This window comes from Rhododendron vialii, chromosome 8a, assembly GCF_030253575.1.
Source record: "Rhododendron vialii isolate Sample 1 chromosome 8a, ASM3025357v1".
Lineage (NCBI taxonomy): Eukaryota > Viridiplantae > Streptophyta > Magnoliopsida > Ericales > Ericaceae > Rhododendron > Rhododendron vialii.
This window is the reverse complement of record NC_080564.1, coordinates 1,371,206-1,390,216: the sequence shown is the minus strand read 5'-3', so window position 1 is coordinate 1,390,216 and position 19,011 is coordinate 1,371,206. Positions and strand designations below refer to the sequence as shown.

General features: G+C 39.1%; 3 protein-coding genes across 6 annotated transcripts; 1 reads left to right on the top strand and 2 right to left on the bottom strand.

Annotated features, from left to right (window-relative positions):
* Window positions 1-2,425: 2,425 nt before the first annotated feature.
* Window positions 2,426-10,238, top strand: LOC131298226 (haloacid dehalogenase-like hydrolase domain-containing protein At4g39970). Of its 3 annotated transcripts, none has more exons than XR_009190472.1 (12): window positions 2,426-2,841; window positions 3,469-3,562; window positions 3,970-4,014; window positions 4,131-4,181; window positions 4,369-4,443; window positions 4,529-4,562; window positions 5,386-5,441; window positions 5,532-5,591; window positions 6,494-6,553; window positions 6,640-6,686; window positions 6,777-6,893; window positions 9,353-10,238. XR_009190472.1 is itself a non-coding variant. In XM_058323579.1 (11 exons), the coding sequence occupies exons 1-11, from the start codon at window positions 2,492-2,494 to the stop codon at window positions 6,823-6,825; spliced, it is 921 nt and encodes a 306-aa protein (XP_058179562.1). In that variant the 5' UTR covers window positions 2,426-2,491; the 3' UTR covers window positions 6,826-7,105. The 3 variants fall into 3 exon arrangements, 1 of the variants encoding a protein (XP_058179562.1); XR_009190471.1 differs by lacking the exon at window positions 9,353-10,238 and adding an exon at window positions 8,890-9,294; XM_058323579.1 differs by lacking the exon at window positions 9,353-10,238 and having other exon boundaries at window positions 6,777-7,105.
* LOC131298225 (7-deoxyloganetin glucosyltransferase-like) lies at window positions 7,383-9,927 on the bottom strand. 2 transcript variants are annotated; one of them, XM_058323577.1, is made up of 4 exons: window positions 9,417-9,927; window positions 8,886-9,137; window positions 7,601-8,285; window positions 7,383-7,535 (listed from the first exon to the last, which is right to left on the bottom strand). In XM_058323577.1, the coding sequence occupies exons 1-3, from the start codon at window positions 9,925-9,927 to the stop codon at window positions 7,606-7,608; spliced, it is 1,443 nt and encodes a 480-aa protein (XP_058179560.1). In that variant the 3' UTR covers window positions 7,383-7,535; window positions 7,601-7,605. The 2 variants fall into 2 exon arrangements, with proteins under 2 accessions (XP_058179560.1, XP_058179561.1); XM_058323578.1 differs by lacking the exon at window positions 8,886-9,137.
* Window positions 10,239-11,207: 969 nt separating the features above from the next.
* LOC131298222 (linamarin synthase 2-like) lies at window positions 11,208-13,954 on the bottom strand. The gene is made up of 2 exons (XM_058323575.1): window positions 13,274-13,954; window positions 11,208-12,422 (listed from the first exon to the last, which is right to left on the bottom strand). Exons 1-2 carry the CDS (start codon window positions 13,776-13,778, stop codon window positions 11,491-11,493), a joined length of 1,437 nt encoding a protein of 478 aa, XP_058179558.1. The 5' UTR covers window positions 13,779-13,954; the 3' UTR covers window positions 11,208-11,490.
* Window positions 13,955-19,011: the final 5,057 nt, after the last annotated feature.

The following is a 19,011-nucleotide window of genomic DNA, read 5'->3' as shown; positions in this document are numbered from 1 at the left end:
TTTCAAAATTGGGGGTTTGAATGTTTAGAGCAATATTACTGTTTGTCTTTGTATTGGGCAATTTTTTACTATCAGTGCATGAGACTTAGATGTGTAAAATATTACTAGTAGTAATTAGTGAAAATTACATGTAATTTGAGAGATTTTCCTACTTAGTGGGGTCGCTTGACCTGACTTTTTAACACCTCCCTCCGCTCTTGGGGGCACTGGGTGATTTTTAACATGGTTGAACTTGTAAAAAACGGATTGCAACACTTGACTGGAACTCAGGTAATTTCAGATTAATGTATTTTGCGATTTCTGACATGGTTTATGTATGTACTCAATAAGAACAATTTGAATCATCAAAGTGAGTCCGGAAAAGACCCAAAATGATACTCCTACTAGCTAGGGTGTCCAATTCTTCTGGAACGGGGAAGAAGGATCCAAATCCTATGCTCTATCTAGCAATAATGGAGACAATAGTATGCGATACGGCTTGAGGGCATGTTTGGTCTGGTTGATAGGCCTTGTCCCTTTCTACCAGTAGGAGCTTTTGTCCTGAGATGGGATCGCCAAGTTCCAATATTGGTTATGTAGGGTAAGCAAAACTATGGTACCGCAACTCTTGCTTCATGTCTATGGCCGCTGGGCCTAGTGGGATCACCCCATGCTCATTAATCAACCTTCATATTCGGTCTTGCTAACCTCCTCCACCTAAACAGAGGATAATATGTCAATAATTCCAAACAAATTCGGATGATTTTTTTTAGGAAAAACAAAATAACCCAAAGTGATTAAACCCTAACCTAGTTAACAAAGTGTGATTAATTTTTTTAACTAAAAATTAAATAAACATTGACAAAAGAAAACAATTAAGCTATCACGACAAAGTATGGAGATTACCTGTTGAGAAAAGCAACTAAGGTTTTGGAATCCATACCCACAAATATATGATTTTTTGCTTTTATTTTTGCACAATGATTTAGAGGCTAATTAATCTTAACCACCATAGATAATATGTCGTTAAGGCCTTTTTATATATGAAAATTCTAAAACCAGCCTAATGGACTAACAATAGTGAGTGTGTGAATGTGTATTAAAGGGTATAAAAAATACACAAAAATACGTATTTTTTTTTGTCTTCTAGTGTGCTTATCGTCAACCCAGTGGGCTGACAATAACAAGACCGTTTTATATATAACAAAAAATGTTCCTCCTCTGCTTCAAGACTTAAGCCAAAATTATTATAGTAAATATCTTATATTTAAATATTAACTTTGATAAACCAAGTCGATCATTCGATTCGACTAATAGGTTGATATCCAAATCAGGGAAAAAACCCCTCCACTTGTTATATATGTCTGCCCAGCTCATAAAGAAAACAAATCCCCTCTAGCTCTAAACTCTCCTTTTTGGTCATTAAAATCTATGAAGAGGTTGTCTTGCCTAATTGATTTGCTATATATCTAATACTACCATTCAAACTAAAATTCCTTTGTGCCCAATTGGCTTACAACTCTAGCCAATGGGGCCATGTGTCATCCGTAGCTCTAGACATGACCAGGACCATTCTCCACTCCAATGAATTCGATATTTTGCATTCGGTCTTGATTTTCCATGCTTTCTCGTAATGATGGGCTCACCACTTGAATTAATTTGATCACGGGCTTTGATCTGATACCGAGTAAAATTTGACTTCACGCTCTTTGAATCCAAAGGCCGAGATATAAGTTGTTTAGGCGCAGTTAGGAACTAACATGTTATATGGGACTTCAACGTGTCAATAGTTTGCTCTCATCAATATCTCATGGATATTAATACACTTTTATAAGTATCAAATACACTTTTCTCGAATATTAATTCACCTTTTACCTATATATTATCCTACACACCTTTTGGGAGGATGTTAGAATAATCCTTATAGCAATCACTTTTAAGAATTTTTAAAAATTTAATACTTTGTTTGGAACACTTTTTAAATTTTTTTTTTAAAAAATAGTAGGAGTAATAAGTGAAGAGAAATATAAAGAGAAATAATTAGAAGTAAGGAGGATCGTTTGAAAAATACTTTTAAAAAGAAGAAGCAAACACAGTATAATTCTGATGAAAAAGCAAAAGCTGCTACAAACACACTACACAACTTACGAGGAATCAAGATTGAGAACAACAATATCGATTCCTATGCGGATCAACGTGTTCTTTCCACACGCTGATCCAAATAGAAAAATACATAACAATCAGCAAAAAGGTCCACAAAACCCATTATGGGCCTCAATTATTGTGTCAAAAATGTTTTAGGCCCATGGATGTGGGCTGGACAGTTCATAAGGTGCACTTCACTTGGGCTGGGCTAAAACATTTTTGAACTGTTAACATTTTTGCCCCCCCCGTCAGAACAAAGCTAACGGCCGTCAGAACAAAGCTAACGGCCGTTGAATTCCGTTACAACCGAACAGACAACTTCTCCCACCACACAAACGATACCCGCCAGAACTCCCACACTTCATTCATGGCCTCCACTAGCACAACTCTCCTCGTCCCTCTCACTCCCTCTCTCTCTCCTCGCTTCTCTCTCCTCACCTCCTCTCTCTCTCCTCTCCGAACCACCGCCACAAGAACCACCAGGATTAAACCACTGTCAGTGTCGGTTTCCTCGCGGTCACTGCAAGCTCTGATATTCGACTGCGACGGCGTGATACTGGAGTCCGAGCACTTGCATCGACAGGCTTACAACGACGCTTTCTCTCGCTTCGACGTCCGTTGCCCCTCCTCCGCCACGTCTCAGCCCCTCAACTGGGACTCCGACTTCTACGACGAGCTCCAGAATCGAATCGGCGGCGGAAAACCTAAGATGCGATGGTCTCTCTCTCTCTCTCTAGATTTCTCGAATTTCGCACATCTGCATGTTTCATATACAAGCGCGTTACGAAAAGAAAAACTGTTTTTTTTTTTTTAAATATTTTTTTGGGTAAGTAAAACTGTCATTTTTAATGATAGTTATCTCTCGTCGATGCACGATTTAAAGACAAAGTTTGAATTGAAGGGAAAACAAATTGAGGGAGAGACCGAGAGAATGTTAGCGGCTGAGGTAGATAGATTTTTGTGGGATTTTTTTTTTTGGAAAAAGGAGAGCATGCCGTGTGCCATACACCGATACACGTGCTTACTGCTTAGTATATTGTACTTAGTCTGTTCCAAAATCTTGTTCGGCAAAACGATAACTTAAAAATAATACAAAATTTTCATGAAAAATTCAAACTTTTTTCAGTAATTTATTGGAGACCATTGGGTTCTTTTAATTTATGAAAAAAGTTTCAATTTTTTTCTTTTTGAAGAAAATGTATCATTTTAAAATTTTTGTTTTACGGGCTGGACAAACATTTTGGAATGGAGGTAGTAACATGATATTGAAAGTTAGATAGAAGTATAGATAGATAGGTAGGTTGGCAACAAATTACTATTGTGATTGGAATTTGAATGGTTTAGGTACTTTAAGGAGCACGGTTGGCCGTCTTCTTCTATATTTGAGAAACCTCCAGAGGATGATGCTGCCAGAGCGAAGTTGATTGATACTATTCAGGTAGGCCGGCTTGAAGTATATTTCTATGGGCAAAAAGATTGACACAGAAGATTCATTATTGCTGGACATGTGGGAATGACAAGTCGCACATTGGATAAACAGAATAATGGTCGCATCTTAGCATATGAATGAACTCAGATCACTTTAAAGGTTAAGCCGTGATTTTCATAACACGGCTGAGGGGCTTGGGCCCGGGACCCCCATTTTTCTGTTGTGCTGCTTGCAATACGTTATAATTGTAATTTGGGCTGAATCTGAGACCAATTGAGGACTTATTTGGCTTTGTGATAAGGTTTCATATGTTCTCATTTTTTAGTTTTTCTTCCCTTGTTTCAAAAGATTGATGAGGTTTTAAACTCATACCATCTACTCTTTGGTTGTACTAATTATTTGAGGGTTATCTATAGGATTGGAAGACTGAAAGGTACAAAGAGATTATCAAATCTGGAACTGTAAGGAGAGACATGTATCTCAGTATTTTACGATCACATGGTAACTCGTCTTTGGGACAAAAAATGTTGTCCATGAACGATTGTGGAGAAAATGATTTCTTGTTGTTAATGAGCAGGTGGAGCCTAGACCTGGAGTTTTGAGACTGATGGATGAGGCAAAGGCTGCGGTAAGATTTACTACCTTTTAAATGCAATTACCCTTTTATCATTCTACCGTCCAACCTTTTTGCATCTGTTAGCCAGAATGTATTTGGGTTAGGGAAGAATTTCTTGTGTACATGATGGATTCTTTTTTGGTGTATGCTATAATCTTTCATCTCAATTTTGAATAAACGGTTGTGGTTATGGTTATAGGGTAAACAACTAGCAGTTTGCTCTGCTGCAACAAAAAGTTCTGTCATACTATGCCTAGAAAACCTTATTGGAATGGTAAGTCCAGAGTAAATTCTTAGACAACTAGACCTAGTTCCTTTGTTCTCTCCATTTATGTTTTATTGTTTTTCTTTTTTTATAGGACCGGTTCCAGAGTCTTGATTGCTTCCTTGCAGGTAAGTTCATATAAGCTTCGGAAGTGATTTTTTTGTACTTGTTCTCGCCTTGTGATCAAGTACTTGTTGAGGTCCTTGAGGATTTGCGTGCCTAAATTTCACGGTAGCAATTGATTCTTCTATGCCCAAATCAGTACCAATCGTATTTGGGGGTTGTGCGTGTGCGTGTGTGTGTGCACGCTTGGGTCCATTTCCTAACAACTTAATCTTTTGGAACCATTGGCGACCGAAGAATATAACGTACCTTCAACAGTCATGGGTATTACATAATGACACAACATGACTTCAGTTCGAGCTAAAGAGGATATAGCACATTATGTTTAATTCTGTTACTTACGTCTTTTGACACCATGGTATCTGTTGCTCCGTGATATAGTTTGGTACAGCTAAAAAATATGGGTTTGTGCTGGTAGCAATTCTGAAGATAATAGTGACAGTGGAAGTACTGGTCTTGGTATTTTTTTGACTTTTAAGAATGTAACCAATGTTTAGGTTGCAAAATTTTTCCTGCATAATGAGTTCAATAATTCCCAAAGCAACCAATGTAATTGGAAATTACAGGAATCAAGCAGGAATGCGCATTCAGTCTCTATAGATGCATTCTTACCTTGATTAACCAAACTTCTTGGAACATGATTCATTGACCATATAGTACTTTCACCCAGTGCATCAACTTAGTTGAAGGAGACCAAAATGGAAAACGACCTTGAATTTAAGCTACATTAGATAGACAATGAACTCGTTGCAAGTATCATTCATTATCTTTCCCTTTTGTTCTACTTTTTGGAGAAGTTTTATTTCCAGTTCTATTTTATTTTTGTAGGCGATGATGTGAAAGAAAAGAAGCCTGATCCTTCAATTTATTTGACAGCTGCTACGGTAAGCCGGTGTGTGGGATTTTGTGCATATATGTCTAAGATGATGATTTATTTGGTGTTTGTCATAATTATGATCTCTTACACCTTGCAGAAGCTGGGTGTTTCAGGGAAAGAATGTTTGGTGGTGGAGGATTCTGTTATTGGGCTACAGGTTAAGCTCATACTTTATGATGACGCTTAAATCTACGAGTTAATGTTTTCAAAACATAAATGCTCGTACATCAAGGAATGAAGTTGTGGGGTTACAAATTTGATTTATCTGTTACAATGCCTTCATGTTCACGCCATCTATATATTCTGTTTGGTATTTTGATCCTGAACTACCTTTATATGGCTTGGCTTCGCAATTGCTCCCTGGTTCCTCATGGTCGTTTAGTTTAGTATGGCCGCAAAGAATTACTATTGGCCACAAAGTTTTACTTGTGGTCGCAAAGAATTACTACTGGTCGCAAAGAATTACTCTTGGCCGCAAAGAATTATACTTGGCCGCAAAGAATTGCTCTTGGCCACAAAAAATTACTTCTGACCGCAAAGAATTACTCCTGGCCGCATCTTGGGGCTGGTGAACCAGCCCCCACGCAACCCATACCAAGATTTGTAACGTGGTTTGGCCAAATGCCCGCTCCATGGAGAGACACACTATTTTTTACTCAATTGCAAATAATGGAGTACAAACATGAACTCTCTCTCTCAAGCACTCTGGTCTCTCTATGTCCTCTACCACTCTCTCTATTTCACCCTACACATATATACACACACAGAGAAGGAAGAAGAACACAAAAGGCCATTGATGGCCGGCAATGCATGCAAGAAAAACACAGCGTCGAAGGGCGCACGAAAAGCAGCTGTCGGCAGCTGATCTGGTTCGGGGACCACTCTCTCCATGGCCTCTTTCTTGCAGGGGAACCAGTCAACAAAAACTTCTATCATTCTTCCATCATATGTCCTTGATCGGTCCGACTTTGCCCCAGAGGCCTCCTTCTTGTTCCAACTATCAGGAAATTGCTTCATGGTTATTGAACCCAGGATACTAATTTAGTTTAACCAATGCAGGCTGCCACAAGTGCTGGGATGTCATGTGTTATTACATATACTCCATCTACAGCTAATCAGGTGAGAGAGCCATAAGGTATTTTACTGGGATGGTGTTTGTTATATTTAAAATGTCTGTTGCAACCTAATGTCTTCAATTACTATAGGATTTTGAAGACGCAATAGGAATCTACCCTGACTTGAATAGTGTAAGGTATAGTACTTATTCAGTTTCTAAAGAAGGGTATTTTGTTCTGTGTGTTCACATCCTCTTCATATACTGTTGTTCATATGACCCCTGCAGATTGAAGGACTTAGAGTTGTTGCTTCAAGATGATGTTGCTGCGACTTAGGGAACTAACAGATTCCGTTGCTCATAGCTCGTCTGCTCTGGTTGTTACTTGCTTTTAACAGATTGCAGGTATCTTTGGTTTCTCATCATCACAATGCGGTTACCAACTTTTTCTTATTCCACAAAGTAATATTTGGTAACCATAATTTTTGTTTTGATAAAGAAAAATCCTAAATTTGAATGGTTCTTTGTTTTGCATTCATTGACTGTTTCTATTTCAAGGTTTATATTTGTAAATATTCAACGATTACTATGCAATAAAGGCCTCTCTCTTTCTGTCCTGTGTGTTTGGTAACTATCAATAAATCTTGCCAGAGTAATGCTGTACGAAGAAACCAATTTTAGAACATATTAATTTGAGGTGGCAGTTCAGCTGTTCTTATGGCGTTATTTTCTATGGGGTTCATTTCAAATTCCAAAACTTTATTAATGCAGTCTAATGACTATGAATTAGAGGAGTTAGTGAGATATCATGTAACAATTTCCATTTCAGAAGTCCGTCATCACTTCTTTCTATTGTTTGTCATGACTCATGATGACTAGTTAGTACAACTGATATAAAATACTTGGTAGAACCGGTATAAAAATTATAGTAAGTAAAATATTACACACAAGTGTGTATTGAAGCAGGCTTTCATTGCAAAATAGGTAGTGCTGAGGTGTGGTGTCAATAAGCATTCGACAAGGGCTTCGAGCACTAAACTAGTAAACCTTCCTACTCCCTATGTAAGTGTTCGACAAGGGCTTCGAGCACTAAACAGTCTAAACCTGTAAACCTTCACTACTCACTATAATGAAGAGCTTCTTTGATGAACCTATCAAAGTTCTTGTAAGATGAACCTCCAACAGCTGTGGCCTCGTCTGCTTTCTTCTTCCATTCCAGAGCCTTTCTCCTCATTTGTTTCCCTTTGTTGCCTTCCATCATTTCATTAACAAATTCTTCAATTTCTCCGCGCTTCACATCCTCATTAAACTCCATTCCAACCCCCCACTCGGTGCAAATATATCGACAATTCGTCTGTTGCTCGGCAAAGAAAGGCCAGCACATCATGGGTACTCCTCCACATATGCTTTCCAATGTAGAGTTCCAGCCACAGTGTGTTAGAAAAACACCAATTGATGGGTGGGAAAGCACTTGTACCTGTGGGCACCAACTTGCTACCATTCCTCGATCTTTAGTCTCCTCAAGAAAGCCTTGGGGCAATATTGCAGAATCACCCATTACAACATCTGGTCGAACAATCCACAGAAATGGCCGCTTGCTATTTGCAAGCCCCCATGCAAATTCCTTCAGATGCTGATCCGTCATTACAGTCAAGCATCCATAGTTTACGTACACAACTGACTTTGATTCTCTTTGATCCAGCCATTTGAGACATTCTCTGTCTTCCTTCCATAAACTTGAATTTAGCAACTTGGCTTTGTCACCGATGACATTCCATGCTAACAAGGATACTGGCCCTGTAACGTGTAAGGAATGATATAGTTACCCAATATTTACAAAAAAAAATTATATGGACTTGTCAAATCATTTCGTATTGATCATCTATGAAGCACCAACTGTCAGACACACCCGGAAAATTGTGGGATACGTATGGAAGGTGCCATTTCCAATTAATTAACTTTCTTGAATTATACAAAGGGTGCAGCCCTGCAGGTATACGTTATGCAAGTCGTAGTATTGAAGTTGTAAAAGTATGAATTACAAGTAATAGTAAAAGTTGTTTCTGCACATGGGTATTCATATGAAAAACAGCTAAAAAGATGCAAGATATTTGTGCATATTCTGTCATGTCCCTAACCTTGCCATGCGTGTGTCCCTATTAACAAGGAATTGTCACTTCCTGGACTAGAACTATCCACTCCTGCTCTCAATTCTCGGTCCACACTCCACCTCTCACGAGTTTTAGTAGTTCAGGATGTTTTTGAAATGTGATTTGACGCTCTCGCTCCCGCTTTCGCTCACACTCACACACGTGTTTTATGTGACTTAAGTCCCTTATCAGCCTCAACGCTTCTTTGTTGATTATTCATAGAGTTTTTCTGTTTGTAATGGATTACCCAGAGTGTAAATGTGAGGGAACTTCGAAGAGATAGCTTGCAACACTTCATCCTCCAATGCGTCGAAAGTGTTGAAGATGATTGCAGATGATTTTAAGCAATTTTGCGCTTCCTCTTTTAAGTAATTGAGCAAGATGTCTTCAGGATCTGTGGTTCTGATGAAGGATGGGATGTCCTTCAGTCGGATGTTTCTCATGCCTGGGATCCAATCTATTCGTGTATCAAGGGAGCCATCACTTGTGAAACTCTCATCTGGCAAAACATGAAGGATATAAATTAGCTTAGATCACCTTATACGTTCCAAAAAATTGAAGGGACAAATTAAGAATGCAGTACATTATAAGTGAGCAAATGTTGAAATTTTATGGCATAATGTTTCGATTTTAGCTATGTTACACAGATTCTGGTATGGGTCAGGTGCAGATATGTATCAAGGTATCAAATTCGTTTGTTGCTTACTATGACAGATACTGGAACACAGCTAGTTTCCAGGTGACACGCTTAGGAGCGCTCAAGGGAATTATTAAGTACCTTTGAATGGGACAATTCCTTTTTCGATAAGTTCAGGGTATTGAAGATATCCCATGAGTCCACAAGCTGAGGCAGTCCAAAACTGAACCTCCGGAATCCCCAATTCTTCTGCAGCTTCTCTCCCGAAGCCCATGACTCCATCAGAAACCACATACGAAACCTGAGGCATTCCTGCTGATGAATTGAGCTCGGTCAATAAAGCCCGAAACGGCCCCAAACAATTTGTTCGGAGTGAAGCGCAGAGCGCCACAGGGTCTTGAGTCGCATCACGATCGGATGGCGGAAGCCCGTCTGGAATTGTCTTGAACTGGAAACCGACATAGCCCTCGACGTACTCTGGTCCTCTAGACCGGACCAAGCGTTTGTGGTTGAATTCTGTGTTGACATAGGTGATGAAGAAGCCTATTGAGTGCAGAAGTTGGGCTAGTTTCATCATGGGGGTTACATGCCCTTGTGCCGGAAAAGGTACACAAACTGCATGGGGCTTTCTTTCTGATGTTTCGGTACTCATAGTTACAGTGACTAAAAGCCTCTGTTGAAGCAAAGCTAACTATATGTGGTTCTTAAATAACCAAAAATCTCTCGAGCATGTCCTGTCCAATTGTGCCTCTGTTCTCCAGGTCCAACTCCCATCTCTTCAGATTAGTTTTGGCCGGAAATATTTTTTGTAGGGAAAAGTAAGAACCAAGAACGTGGCTTAAGTGGGTTGCTTGATCAAGTAAGACAAAAGTGGCCTCGTCAGGGTTGAGTAAACTACAATTTATTTGGTGGAAAACCATTTCAATAAAGTCCACCGAAACCATCGGAAACCTATATTATACTCCGTACTGTACTAAATAATTGTTGAGCCGAGAGAGTTCTAGGGGGAGAGAGAAAGTCTTGGGCAGGGGTGGAGCTAGCTGGTGGGGGTGTGCCACATGCCACCACTTGTTTCAGAAATACCCAAATAAAAAATAAAAAAATTACACGAAAACCGTTAAATCAAAATCGTAGGTGAAGTGTACAACGAGTACTCTTGGTTAGGGTCTCCACCATAGATTTGATTCACTCCTTTCCTTTTATATTGTTAACTATGGTTTAATTGCACAATGGTTAAAGACGAGACAAGATGTAAGGTGATAGTAGCGACCAATAAGGAGATACGAATGTTCAACCACTTTTTAGGTGGGTGAACAAAATCGTACTTGGCTTTATTGGTCAAACCATGAATGGAGAAGGGTTTTGTACTTTAAATTCTTTTCTTTGGCAGTTTTACGAAAACTCATGTACTCCAGTTATTTAAAATCACATCTTTCTTTCGATGCCAAGGATCGCATTTGATTAGTATCAAGTACCATTGATGCAAACCTAATAGCAAATCGGTACTTGGACTGCTTTGAGCGGGGAAAATAATGGAAGCGCGACCTGATATTTAATTTCTAGTCATAGTCTAATTAGTGCCTATTTAATTGATCATAGTCTTTAAAGTCATTTCGTAAATCCAAGAGTCGTTGAATCTATTTAATTGTTTGGTCATAGTCTTTGAAGTCATTTTGTAAATTAAAGAGTCATTGAGTTAATCAAAGAGTCATTTATCAAAAGGTTGATTTTAGGGTATTTGTGTCTTGGGAATATCAAGAGTTGAGTCTAGTCTAGTATTAATACGTATGCAAGTCTTATGCAAAGCAGTTGATTCAATATATTGAGTTTGAGAGAGAGAATCTCTTGTATCTTCCAAATTTTTGATATTCTGCGGAATCAACAAATTAAGTATTTGATGCCTTTATTCTTGAGTATTCTAAGAATCAAAAGGTATAAAGAGGGATTTAAATTTCGGATATTCGTGCGCGAATCAACGGATTTTAACTCGTGCTAATTTTGTGTTTCCTTACAATTGTGCTGCATCAACCATATACAACTCCTTTTACATAGACACATGGAGTAATAGTATGGAAAGCTCTATGGTTCAAGATAAACAGATCGAGAAAAATGCCCAGAAATCACAATTAAGGGATGGACTCATTGGATTTCGGGCAGTTATTGAGGGGAGCATTTTTCTTGGACTGCAGCAGTACTTCTCCAATTATTATCTGATTTACTCTTTATGTAGAAGAGCTTCCTTTATGAACCTATCAAAGTTATTGTAAGATGATCCCCCAACGTCTACAGCTTCTTCTGCTTTCTTCTTCCACTCCTTGGCTTTGCTTCTCATTTTCTTCCCCCCTTCCCCTTCCATCATTTCCCTAACAAGAGCTTCAACCTCGTCGCGCTTCACATCGTAGTTCACCTCTACTCCCATGCCCCAGTGCGTGCATGCATATCGACAATTCGTTTGTTGATCTGCGAAGAAAGGCCAGCAAATCACCGGCTTGCCTCCGCACACTGCTTCTGTCATGGAATTCCACCCACAGTGCATCAGGAATGCCCCCACAGACGGGTGACCCAGCACTTGTTCTTGAGCGCACCAACTCACTAGCAATCCTCTATCCTTGGTCTCCTCTAAGAAATCTTCAGGCAGTTTTGCTGAATCACCCATGACAACATCAGGCCTAACAACCCACAAAAATGGGTGGTTGCTGTTTGCAAGCCCCCATGCAAATTCCTTCAAGTGTTCCCCACTCATCACTGTGACACTTCCATAATTCACATACACAACTGAGTTAGGCTCCTTTTGGTCTAGCCATTCAATACATTTTGGGTCCTCTTTCCATAGACTTGAATTCAGTGAATTGACTTGGCTATCACTCACTTGCTTGCACAGCAAGCTAAGTGGTCCGATGGTGTAAATGTTGGGAAATCTTGAAGAGATTGCCTCCAACACTTCCTGTTCGAATCCATCAAAGGTGTTGAAGATTATCGCTGGAGATTTCAAGCAATTTTGTGCTTCCTCTCCCTGGAAATCAAACATGATATCATTGGGGTCGGTGGTTCTCAGAAAGCTCGGGAGGTCCTTGAGTTGGATGTTCCTCATGCCCGGTATCCAATCAATGGGAGTATCAAGAGTACCATCGCTCATGAAGTTCTCATCTGTAAACGTCAAAGTTGAATTTGAGTTCTTACGAAAATCTTGATGGCAATAAAATTGAGAGCAAAGAGAGCATTGTTAAAATAAAACATGTGTGGACGTTGATTTTGACGCTCCACTTTTGTACGTAGGTGCTCTTCTTTTAACATGAAGTGACTGGTAATTTCATGTACAAAATAGAGCGTCTGCGTACAAAAATGGAATACGAAAATCAATTTCCAACATGAATAACACTTTGTTAATTTGGTTCCCATCTCAGTAATATTCTCTTCAAAATTTTTGATTGTTTCACCATTCATGTTTTTTCGTTTTTAGTGATTTTTTAATAAAATTTTCTACTTATTTTTCTACTTTTTTTTGATTTATATACTACGCCATATAGCGTACTTCTATTCAAAAAGTCAAAAAATTTATTAAAATGTTAAAAATTTGACTAAAGATGTAAAAAATACTCAAACCTATAAGCATTTTTATCTCAAAAATATATCTCAAAATTAAATGGACACACAGACAAAAAAAACTTATAAGTTATACCTTTCTTTTTTACTTTATCCGCTTTCAAGTGAGCATTTTTAGTTTTTGTTAAATTTTTTGGGGCTTCTGTCATTGAATGAATAGAAACGATATACGAGTAGAGTTTTAATCTATTTTTTGTTTTTTATTATGATTCTTTTCTTTTCTACTAAGACTTTGTCAAAACTTTTTACTTTTTGAATTCTTTTCATCTTCTGTATAAATAAAGAATTGGAACTAAAGTTTAGAAAAAAGGCATAAATAAGCTGTTTAATTGCATTTAGAAAATACAAACACATAATTACTGATAAATAATTGGAACCAAAACACATATGTGTACCTTTCAATGGGAAAATGCCTCTTTTAATGAGCTCTCGAAAATGGAGGTACCCCATGAACGAACAAGCCGAAGCAGTCCAGAACTGAACCTCTGGAACTCCAACCTCTTTGGCTGCTTCAATACCAAAGCTCATAAGCCCATCGGAAACCACGCACGTAACCGGAGGCACCCCCGGCGTCGAATTCAGCCTGTGCAACAGCTCCACAAACGGAACAAGACAGTTCTTCCGGGTCGAGTCGCACAGCGGCTGCACCTCCTGTGTCGCGTCCCGGTCGGACGGCGGAAGCCCGTCCGGGATGGTCTCGAAGCGGAAGTCGGTCAGTCCCTTGACCGACTCCGGTCCTCGAGACCTGATCAGACGTCTGTGGTTGAACTCGGTGTTGACGAAGGTGACGTGGAAGCCTCTGGAGTGGAGGAGCTTGGATAGTTGCATCATGGGGGAGACATGGCCTTGCGCTGGAAATGGGACAATAACTACGTGAGGTTTTGGCGTTTCAGAGCCCATTTTCTACCTAGCAAGTTGATCTCGATCTGAGCAACACGGCCGGGTTGTATTTAGTATTGGAATTCAGAAAATTGGAGAAAAGGAGGCCTTATTCTTTGTCGTTGCATATGGTGGGTATGGATGTACAGTAATAGTTATTATTGGAGAGATAATGTAAGAGTGGCCTATGCTTTATTAGAGAAGGCCATATCAGTTTGTCTAATTCTGGAGAAATTTTTGGGTGCCGAGCACGTGGTACTCCGATCCCAAAAATCCATCGATCGGAGTGCAATATTATATGTGACTTGGATCTAAAAATTAATAGAGAACTAGCATAATCTACGGGCACTCTCTTCAAGATTGTCTCGTTAATCAACTTGTTTCATGATTTGTCATTAATTTTCTCCATTGTGTTCTTATGAACTTAACTTAAATTTAATTTAAATTTGAGAATTTTGTTATTATTTGAATTTTTTTTCGCATTTGTTAGTTTTACACCAAATTTTTGTCTGCTATTGATTCGACAAGACGAATCGGAAAAGTAAAAAAAATTTCACTTTTACTCAAGTATTTTGAGAAATAACCATTTTTTTAGCGCAAAAAGTGACATTAGCGACATTTTGCGCTAAAAAGTGGTTATTTTTCAAAATACTTGGGTAAAAGTGAAATTTTTTTACTTTTCCGATTTCTCTCGTCGAGACGAATTAATAACCCACAAAAATTTGGTGCAAAACTAACAAATGCAAAAAAAAATTCAAAGAAGGACAATTTTCAAATTTAAATTAAATTCATGAGAACGCAACAAGACAATATGTAACGTTGGTCATCTCTTGGACTGATTATTAAGTAAATGCCAAATGAGGCAATATTTAGGCCATCAAACTGGGCCTAGATGGAATATTTTTTAAAGAAGATCGTTGTCATTGATACAAAAGAAGATCCAATGATCGAAATACAAAGATACAATATGTTGAAAAATACAGTGGGACTTGTACCCGACTTAACCTAATAGCCTCGTAAACAATTCTGAAAAGTCTACTAAAGCACACTTGACAACGACAGAAGCAATTGCCTAGATGGAATCATTGAAATGGTCTTTGTCAAACAGGGCCAGAAACCTCCAATCGTTGCTTCATTGTCTAGACTAGATGACAAGTCAATATAGTGTGCGGAGCAAATTCGTTGACTACATAAACATGAGGAGCTTCTATATGCACACCATTTTTTTTCTAATCTCCAGACAACCCTCCAATGTCCAATTTTTAATTATGCTTTGTGTAGCAGGCCGAGCCAACGGCTCAGGCCGTTTCAGGCAAGACACCAAACCATTGGTTGGCGGTTCACCTGAGTCCAAGCCTTTACTTTGTTCCGGTTTGGCAAACCGACGGTTTCACAGTAGAAGTTCTGCCAGAATCAATCAAAGCAATCAGTTTGGCCCACCGACCCTCTAACGGTCTGGTGCCACGTTCGGCCTTGAACGAACGTGGGGGCCACTACCCCAGCTCACCCACATGGGAACAGTAACCGCGGCCATGATAACGATCGTGACGTCATCCGAACGGTTATCAAGATAAGAACGGGAACACGTAAGGTGCCAACTCATTCTATAAACGGTTACAAAACCCTAGTGTGATGCAACGGAGACGTCAGTTGACGTGTGACAAGCACATGTGTAGTCTTGGAGACCAAGCAAAGGGATTCTCAATAAATACCCTATTATGCCTACCCTGAAGAGGTACATTCTCTAGCACTCTGAAATCCTAGTTCTTGACTTTCATCTCTCCTTGCAACTGTACTGATCCTTGCACCGGAGGGCCATTTCGGAGAACCTCCGGTGTGGTCTTTAGTTGTGCTTCTCTGTGCAGTCTAGTTGAAGATCAAGAGCCATTCTCTAACCACGGTAAAGAAGGAGTGAACCAAACTCATCGGAGCCCCACAATTTGTTTTTAAGAACATAACTTTTGAAAGTCAGAATAAGAAATATTCTCTCCACATTGACGGTCCCATCCCGTTGGCTAACGTGGCTGGCCGGTGCTTCTATCGTCTTCGGTCCTCCACTGCCACCGTTGCCTCTCCCATCGTCCCCTGTAATATATACTTCGACTCCCCAATATTCGCACAACTCTAAACATTGGAAGGTACGTGTTGAGTAAAGATGTTGTGCATTTAGAATCTCCCAATAACATGAAATTTGCGTCCAAACCTTATCCTTGAAAGGGGAGACCATAGGCGTTGAAACTTTTCCATTGATTTTTGAAGAATACTAGGTGATCTGCTCGTGCTAGCACGAGGAGTTTGTGCCTGGTTTTCTAAATTTAAGCTATTTATAGTAGAATATGATTTGGAGGTAGTCTGCATATATTTGCATGTACTTATAAGTCATAGTTGATTTAGTTACATAAGGAGAGAGTGCAGGAGTTTAAAAGCAAATCATGCAAACCCAAAAAATTTGTTTTCAAAGTTCTAGGATAGTGATTCTAACAATAGGCACGGTGGCAAATCATATAAACTAAAATAAGTTTGTAAAGACCAAGTTAACCTTCACTTTATATATATTGACTGAAATTTCATCAAAATAAACAGAAAGCAAGAGATGCATGCTACGCACAAGTTAAAGCTTTCTATACTGCCTTTTAGTATCGTCACCTGTGTCAAACGCAAAACAGCAATACCGAACGTTCATAACCATTCAAATATTCTTTCATTATCTTCTACTGCATCAAAACACCACAACCCTAACTTCATGGTTTGTCAACATTGCAACAAAGATAAAATCTGTCCATTCGAGCCGTAAGGCTTCAATAACCTCACCAAAGATAGGATAGTTGAGAGACATATATTATTATAACGAATGGTCCAGGTTCAGTTGTCCATTCTAATTGAAATTTCATCCAAGCTTAAATTATCAAGAACTGGAGAAAGTTTTCGAACAAATTCCTGCACGATAATGAATGGTAGCTTAAATTAGAAATTAATTATAACATAACTAATTTATCAATGTCTAATATTCAAGTAACAAAACACATTAACAAATTCTATTAACTCAGACCTTGGCATTAAAGATTTCTGATCGAAATTTTGACCGCCAAGAAACCCCCAACAGCTCTTTAGATCATCTGGAACCATCTACGCTTTAAGAGACAAAGAGAGAAACCAAAGATTTAAACGCATGCACGATATCAGCACATTATAACCGGAAAGATGAAATTACCCCGAATGGCATAACCAAAGGCTCTCCAATTAATTGAGGGGCATAATTGAAAAGATCGGAAAGATTGGCAAGCCACCAATTTCAGCTTCAACGTTCTTAGTTTTAAAGGTTTAGAAATGGCTCTTACTGTATAATATTGAAGCGCTAGATTCTTTACTACATATCCTTTTCAGTTTTCAGTTACGACAACTTTACCACCAAAAGAATATATTTTTCCGCTAGCATGAGGGAGTTGTTGAAATAAACAGTAAGCTTGATTTGGAACGTGTGAAACTATTGTTTTGGAGGCTTTGCCTAAGGTAAGTTGGTCAAATAAGCCTGCAAGAAGAACTATTGTTTTGGAGGCTATGATTGCCTAAGGTAAGTTGGTCAAATAAGCCTGCAAGAAGAGCAAGAACAAAAACGTGGGCATTGAATTTAAGCTTCCGTATTTCATTTGTGATCTTTGCAAAGTTATCTACTTGTCTGTTTAATTTGCCTATAAAAGAATGTATTCTGATTATGTAATATGTGTGAGTGGAGTAAGAGAATAAGAGAGTTACAGAGAGAGAAATTCCTCCTCTTTGTATGTTATTTTTCAGATTGAATGAGTTCAATATATGTGAGTGTGTTTGTGCAATTCTCTTGTGAGTTTCATACATTATAAGTGTGTGATCAATACTCCTCCACCCAACAAAGTGGTATCAGAGCTCTTAGGCTAATCCCGAAAAAAAAAAAAAAAAAAAATCTCTCTCACAAAACATACCTTCGCCCTGCTATTTTTTTCAAACAGACTCAAAATCAGTTTTTTTTTGGTGCTGCCCAGATTTTTGAGTGCGCCGAAAAAAAGTACCATCTGTTTTTTCCACCAGAAAAACAGAAGTGATCGACACTCAGTTTTTCGATTCCATAAACTGAATCGTCTCACGCCGACGAGTTCAGTCCCGGCAAGATCGAAGCCGTCCGACTGGAGGTGAAAGCGCAGCTATTCATCTTCCACAAGTCTGGTGAACCAAGCCGAATCATTGAGACGAAACCGGAGTGGTGTGCCCGAAGCCAGACGGACAGTGTGTCTCTGTAGTTCCAGATTGAAGAAGCAATTTTTTCTTCTTTGGTTCCATCGTCAAAATCAAAGAAGAAAGGAGCAGGTGTCTTTGTTTTTTAAAAAAACAAAAGATTACATTTAATTTCACCACCAGACAAGTTGTCTGATCCAATTCCTCCTACCAAGCTACTTTCCATAAAAGCTGGTCCACCGAAGGTTCAATTGCAGTCTAACTCCTGTACTTTTGAAGTTAATCTAGTCAAAGTTCAAAAGTTGCAAAGATTTCATTTTGACCCCAGTAAACTAGATTCCATCATTTCTAGTTTCGATGGCTAATGGAACATCCCAAGCTGTTATTCCAAAGCTCACCAAGGACAATTATGATAATTGGTCCATCCAAATGAGAGCACTGCTGGGTGCTCAAGATGTTATGGAGATGGTAGAAGAAGGTTACGATGAACCCGCCTCAAAAGAAGCTGAAACAGCTTTAAAGGAGGAACAGAAGACCACACTTCGTGCCGAGCGAAAGAAGGATTGCAAAGCCAAGTCCATCATCTATCAAGGACTTGACGAAGCCACATTCGAGATCATCGCTTCCGCCAAAACTTCCAAAGAAATTTGGGAGAAGCTGCAGAAGACCTACAGAGGTGCTGACAAAGTAAAGAGGATTCGCCTTCAAACACTACGAGGTGAATTCGAGTCTTTGCGAATGAAATCCTCAGAATCTATTTCTGAGTATTATGCTCGAATTATGGTGGTTTCAAATCAAATGAGGAGAAATGGCGAAACTCTCACCGACACGAGAGTTATAGAAAAGATCTTGCGATCTTTGGATCGCAAATTCGACTTCATCGTTGTTACATTAGAAGAACTTAAAGACGTTTCAACCATGTCTATTGAAGAGCTCGTGGGTTCGCTGCAAGCCCACGAACAGAAGTTGCACAGAGACGATGATAGAGCCCCGGAACAAGCTCTACAAATGAAGTTATCCCTCAATGAAGGAAGGTACGAGCAAGGGG

What these genes read in the sequence shown, in the direction of transcription:
- LOC131298226 (XM_058323579.1), top strand. Translation starts at nt 2,492, where the DNA reads ATGGCCTCCACTAGCACAACTCTCCTCGTCCCTCTCACTCCCTCTCTC. An exon ending in CTCCATCTACAGCTAATCAG is followed by an intron (nt 6,554 to 6,639) that starts GTGAGAGAGCCA and finishes CAATTACTATAG; the next exon opens with GATTTTGAAGACGCAATAGG. An exon ending in CCTGACTTGAATAGTGTAAG is followed by an intron (nt 6,687 to 6,776) that starts GTATAGTACTTA and finishes TGACCCCTGCAG; the next exon opens with ATTGAAGGACTTAGAGTTGT.
- LOC131298225 (XM_058323577.1), bottom strand. Translation starts at nt 9,927, where the DNA reads ATGAGTACCGAAACATCAGAAAGAAAGCCCCATGCAGTTTGTGTACCT. An exon ending in AGGAATTGTCCCATTCAAAG is followed by an intron (nt 9,138 to 9,416) that starts GTACTTAATAAT and finishes ATGTTTTGCCAG; the next exon opens with ATGAGAGTTTCACAAGTGAT. An exon ending in CCCTCACATTTACACTCTGG is followed by an intron (nt 8,286 to 8,885) that starts GTAATCCATTAC and finishes TACACGTTACAG; the next exon opens with GGCCAGTATCCTTGTTAGCA.
- LOC131298222 (XM_058323575.1), bottom strand. Translation starts at nt 13,778, where the DNA reads ATGGGCTCTGAAACGCCAAAACCTCACGTAGTTATTGTCCCATTTCCA. An exon ending in AGGCATTTTCCCATTGAAAG is followed by an intron (nt 12,423 to 13,273) that starts GTACACATATGT and finishes TGACGTTTACAG; the next exon opens with ATGAGAACTTCATGAGCGAT.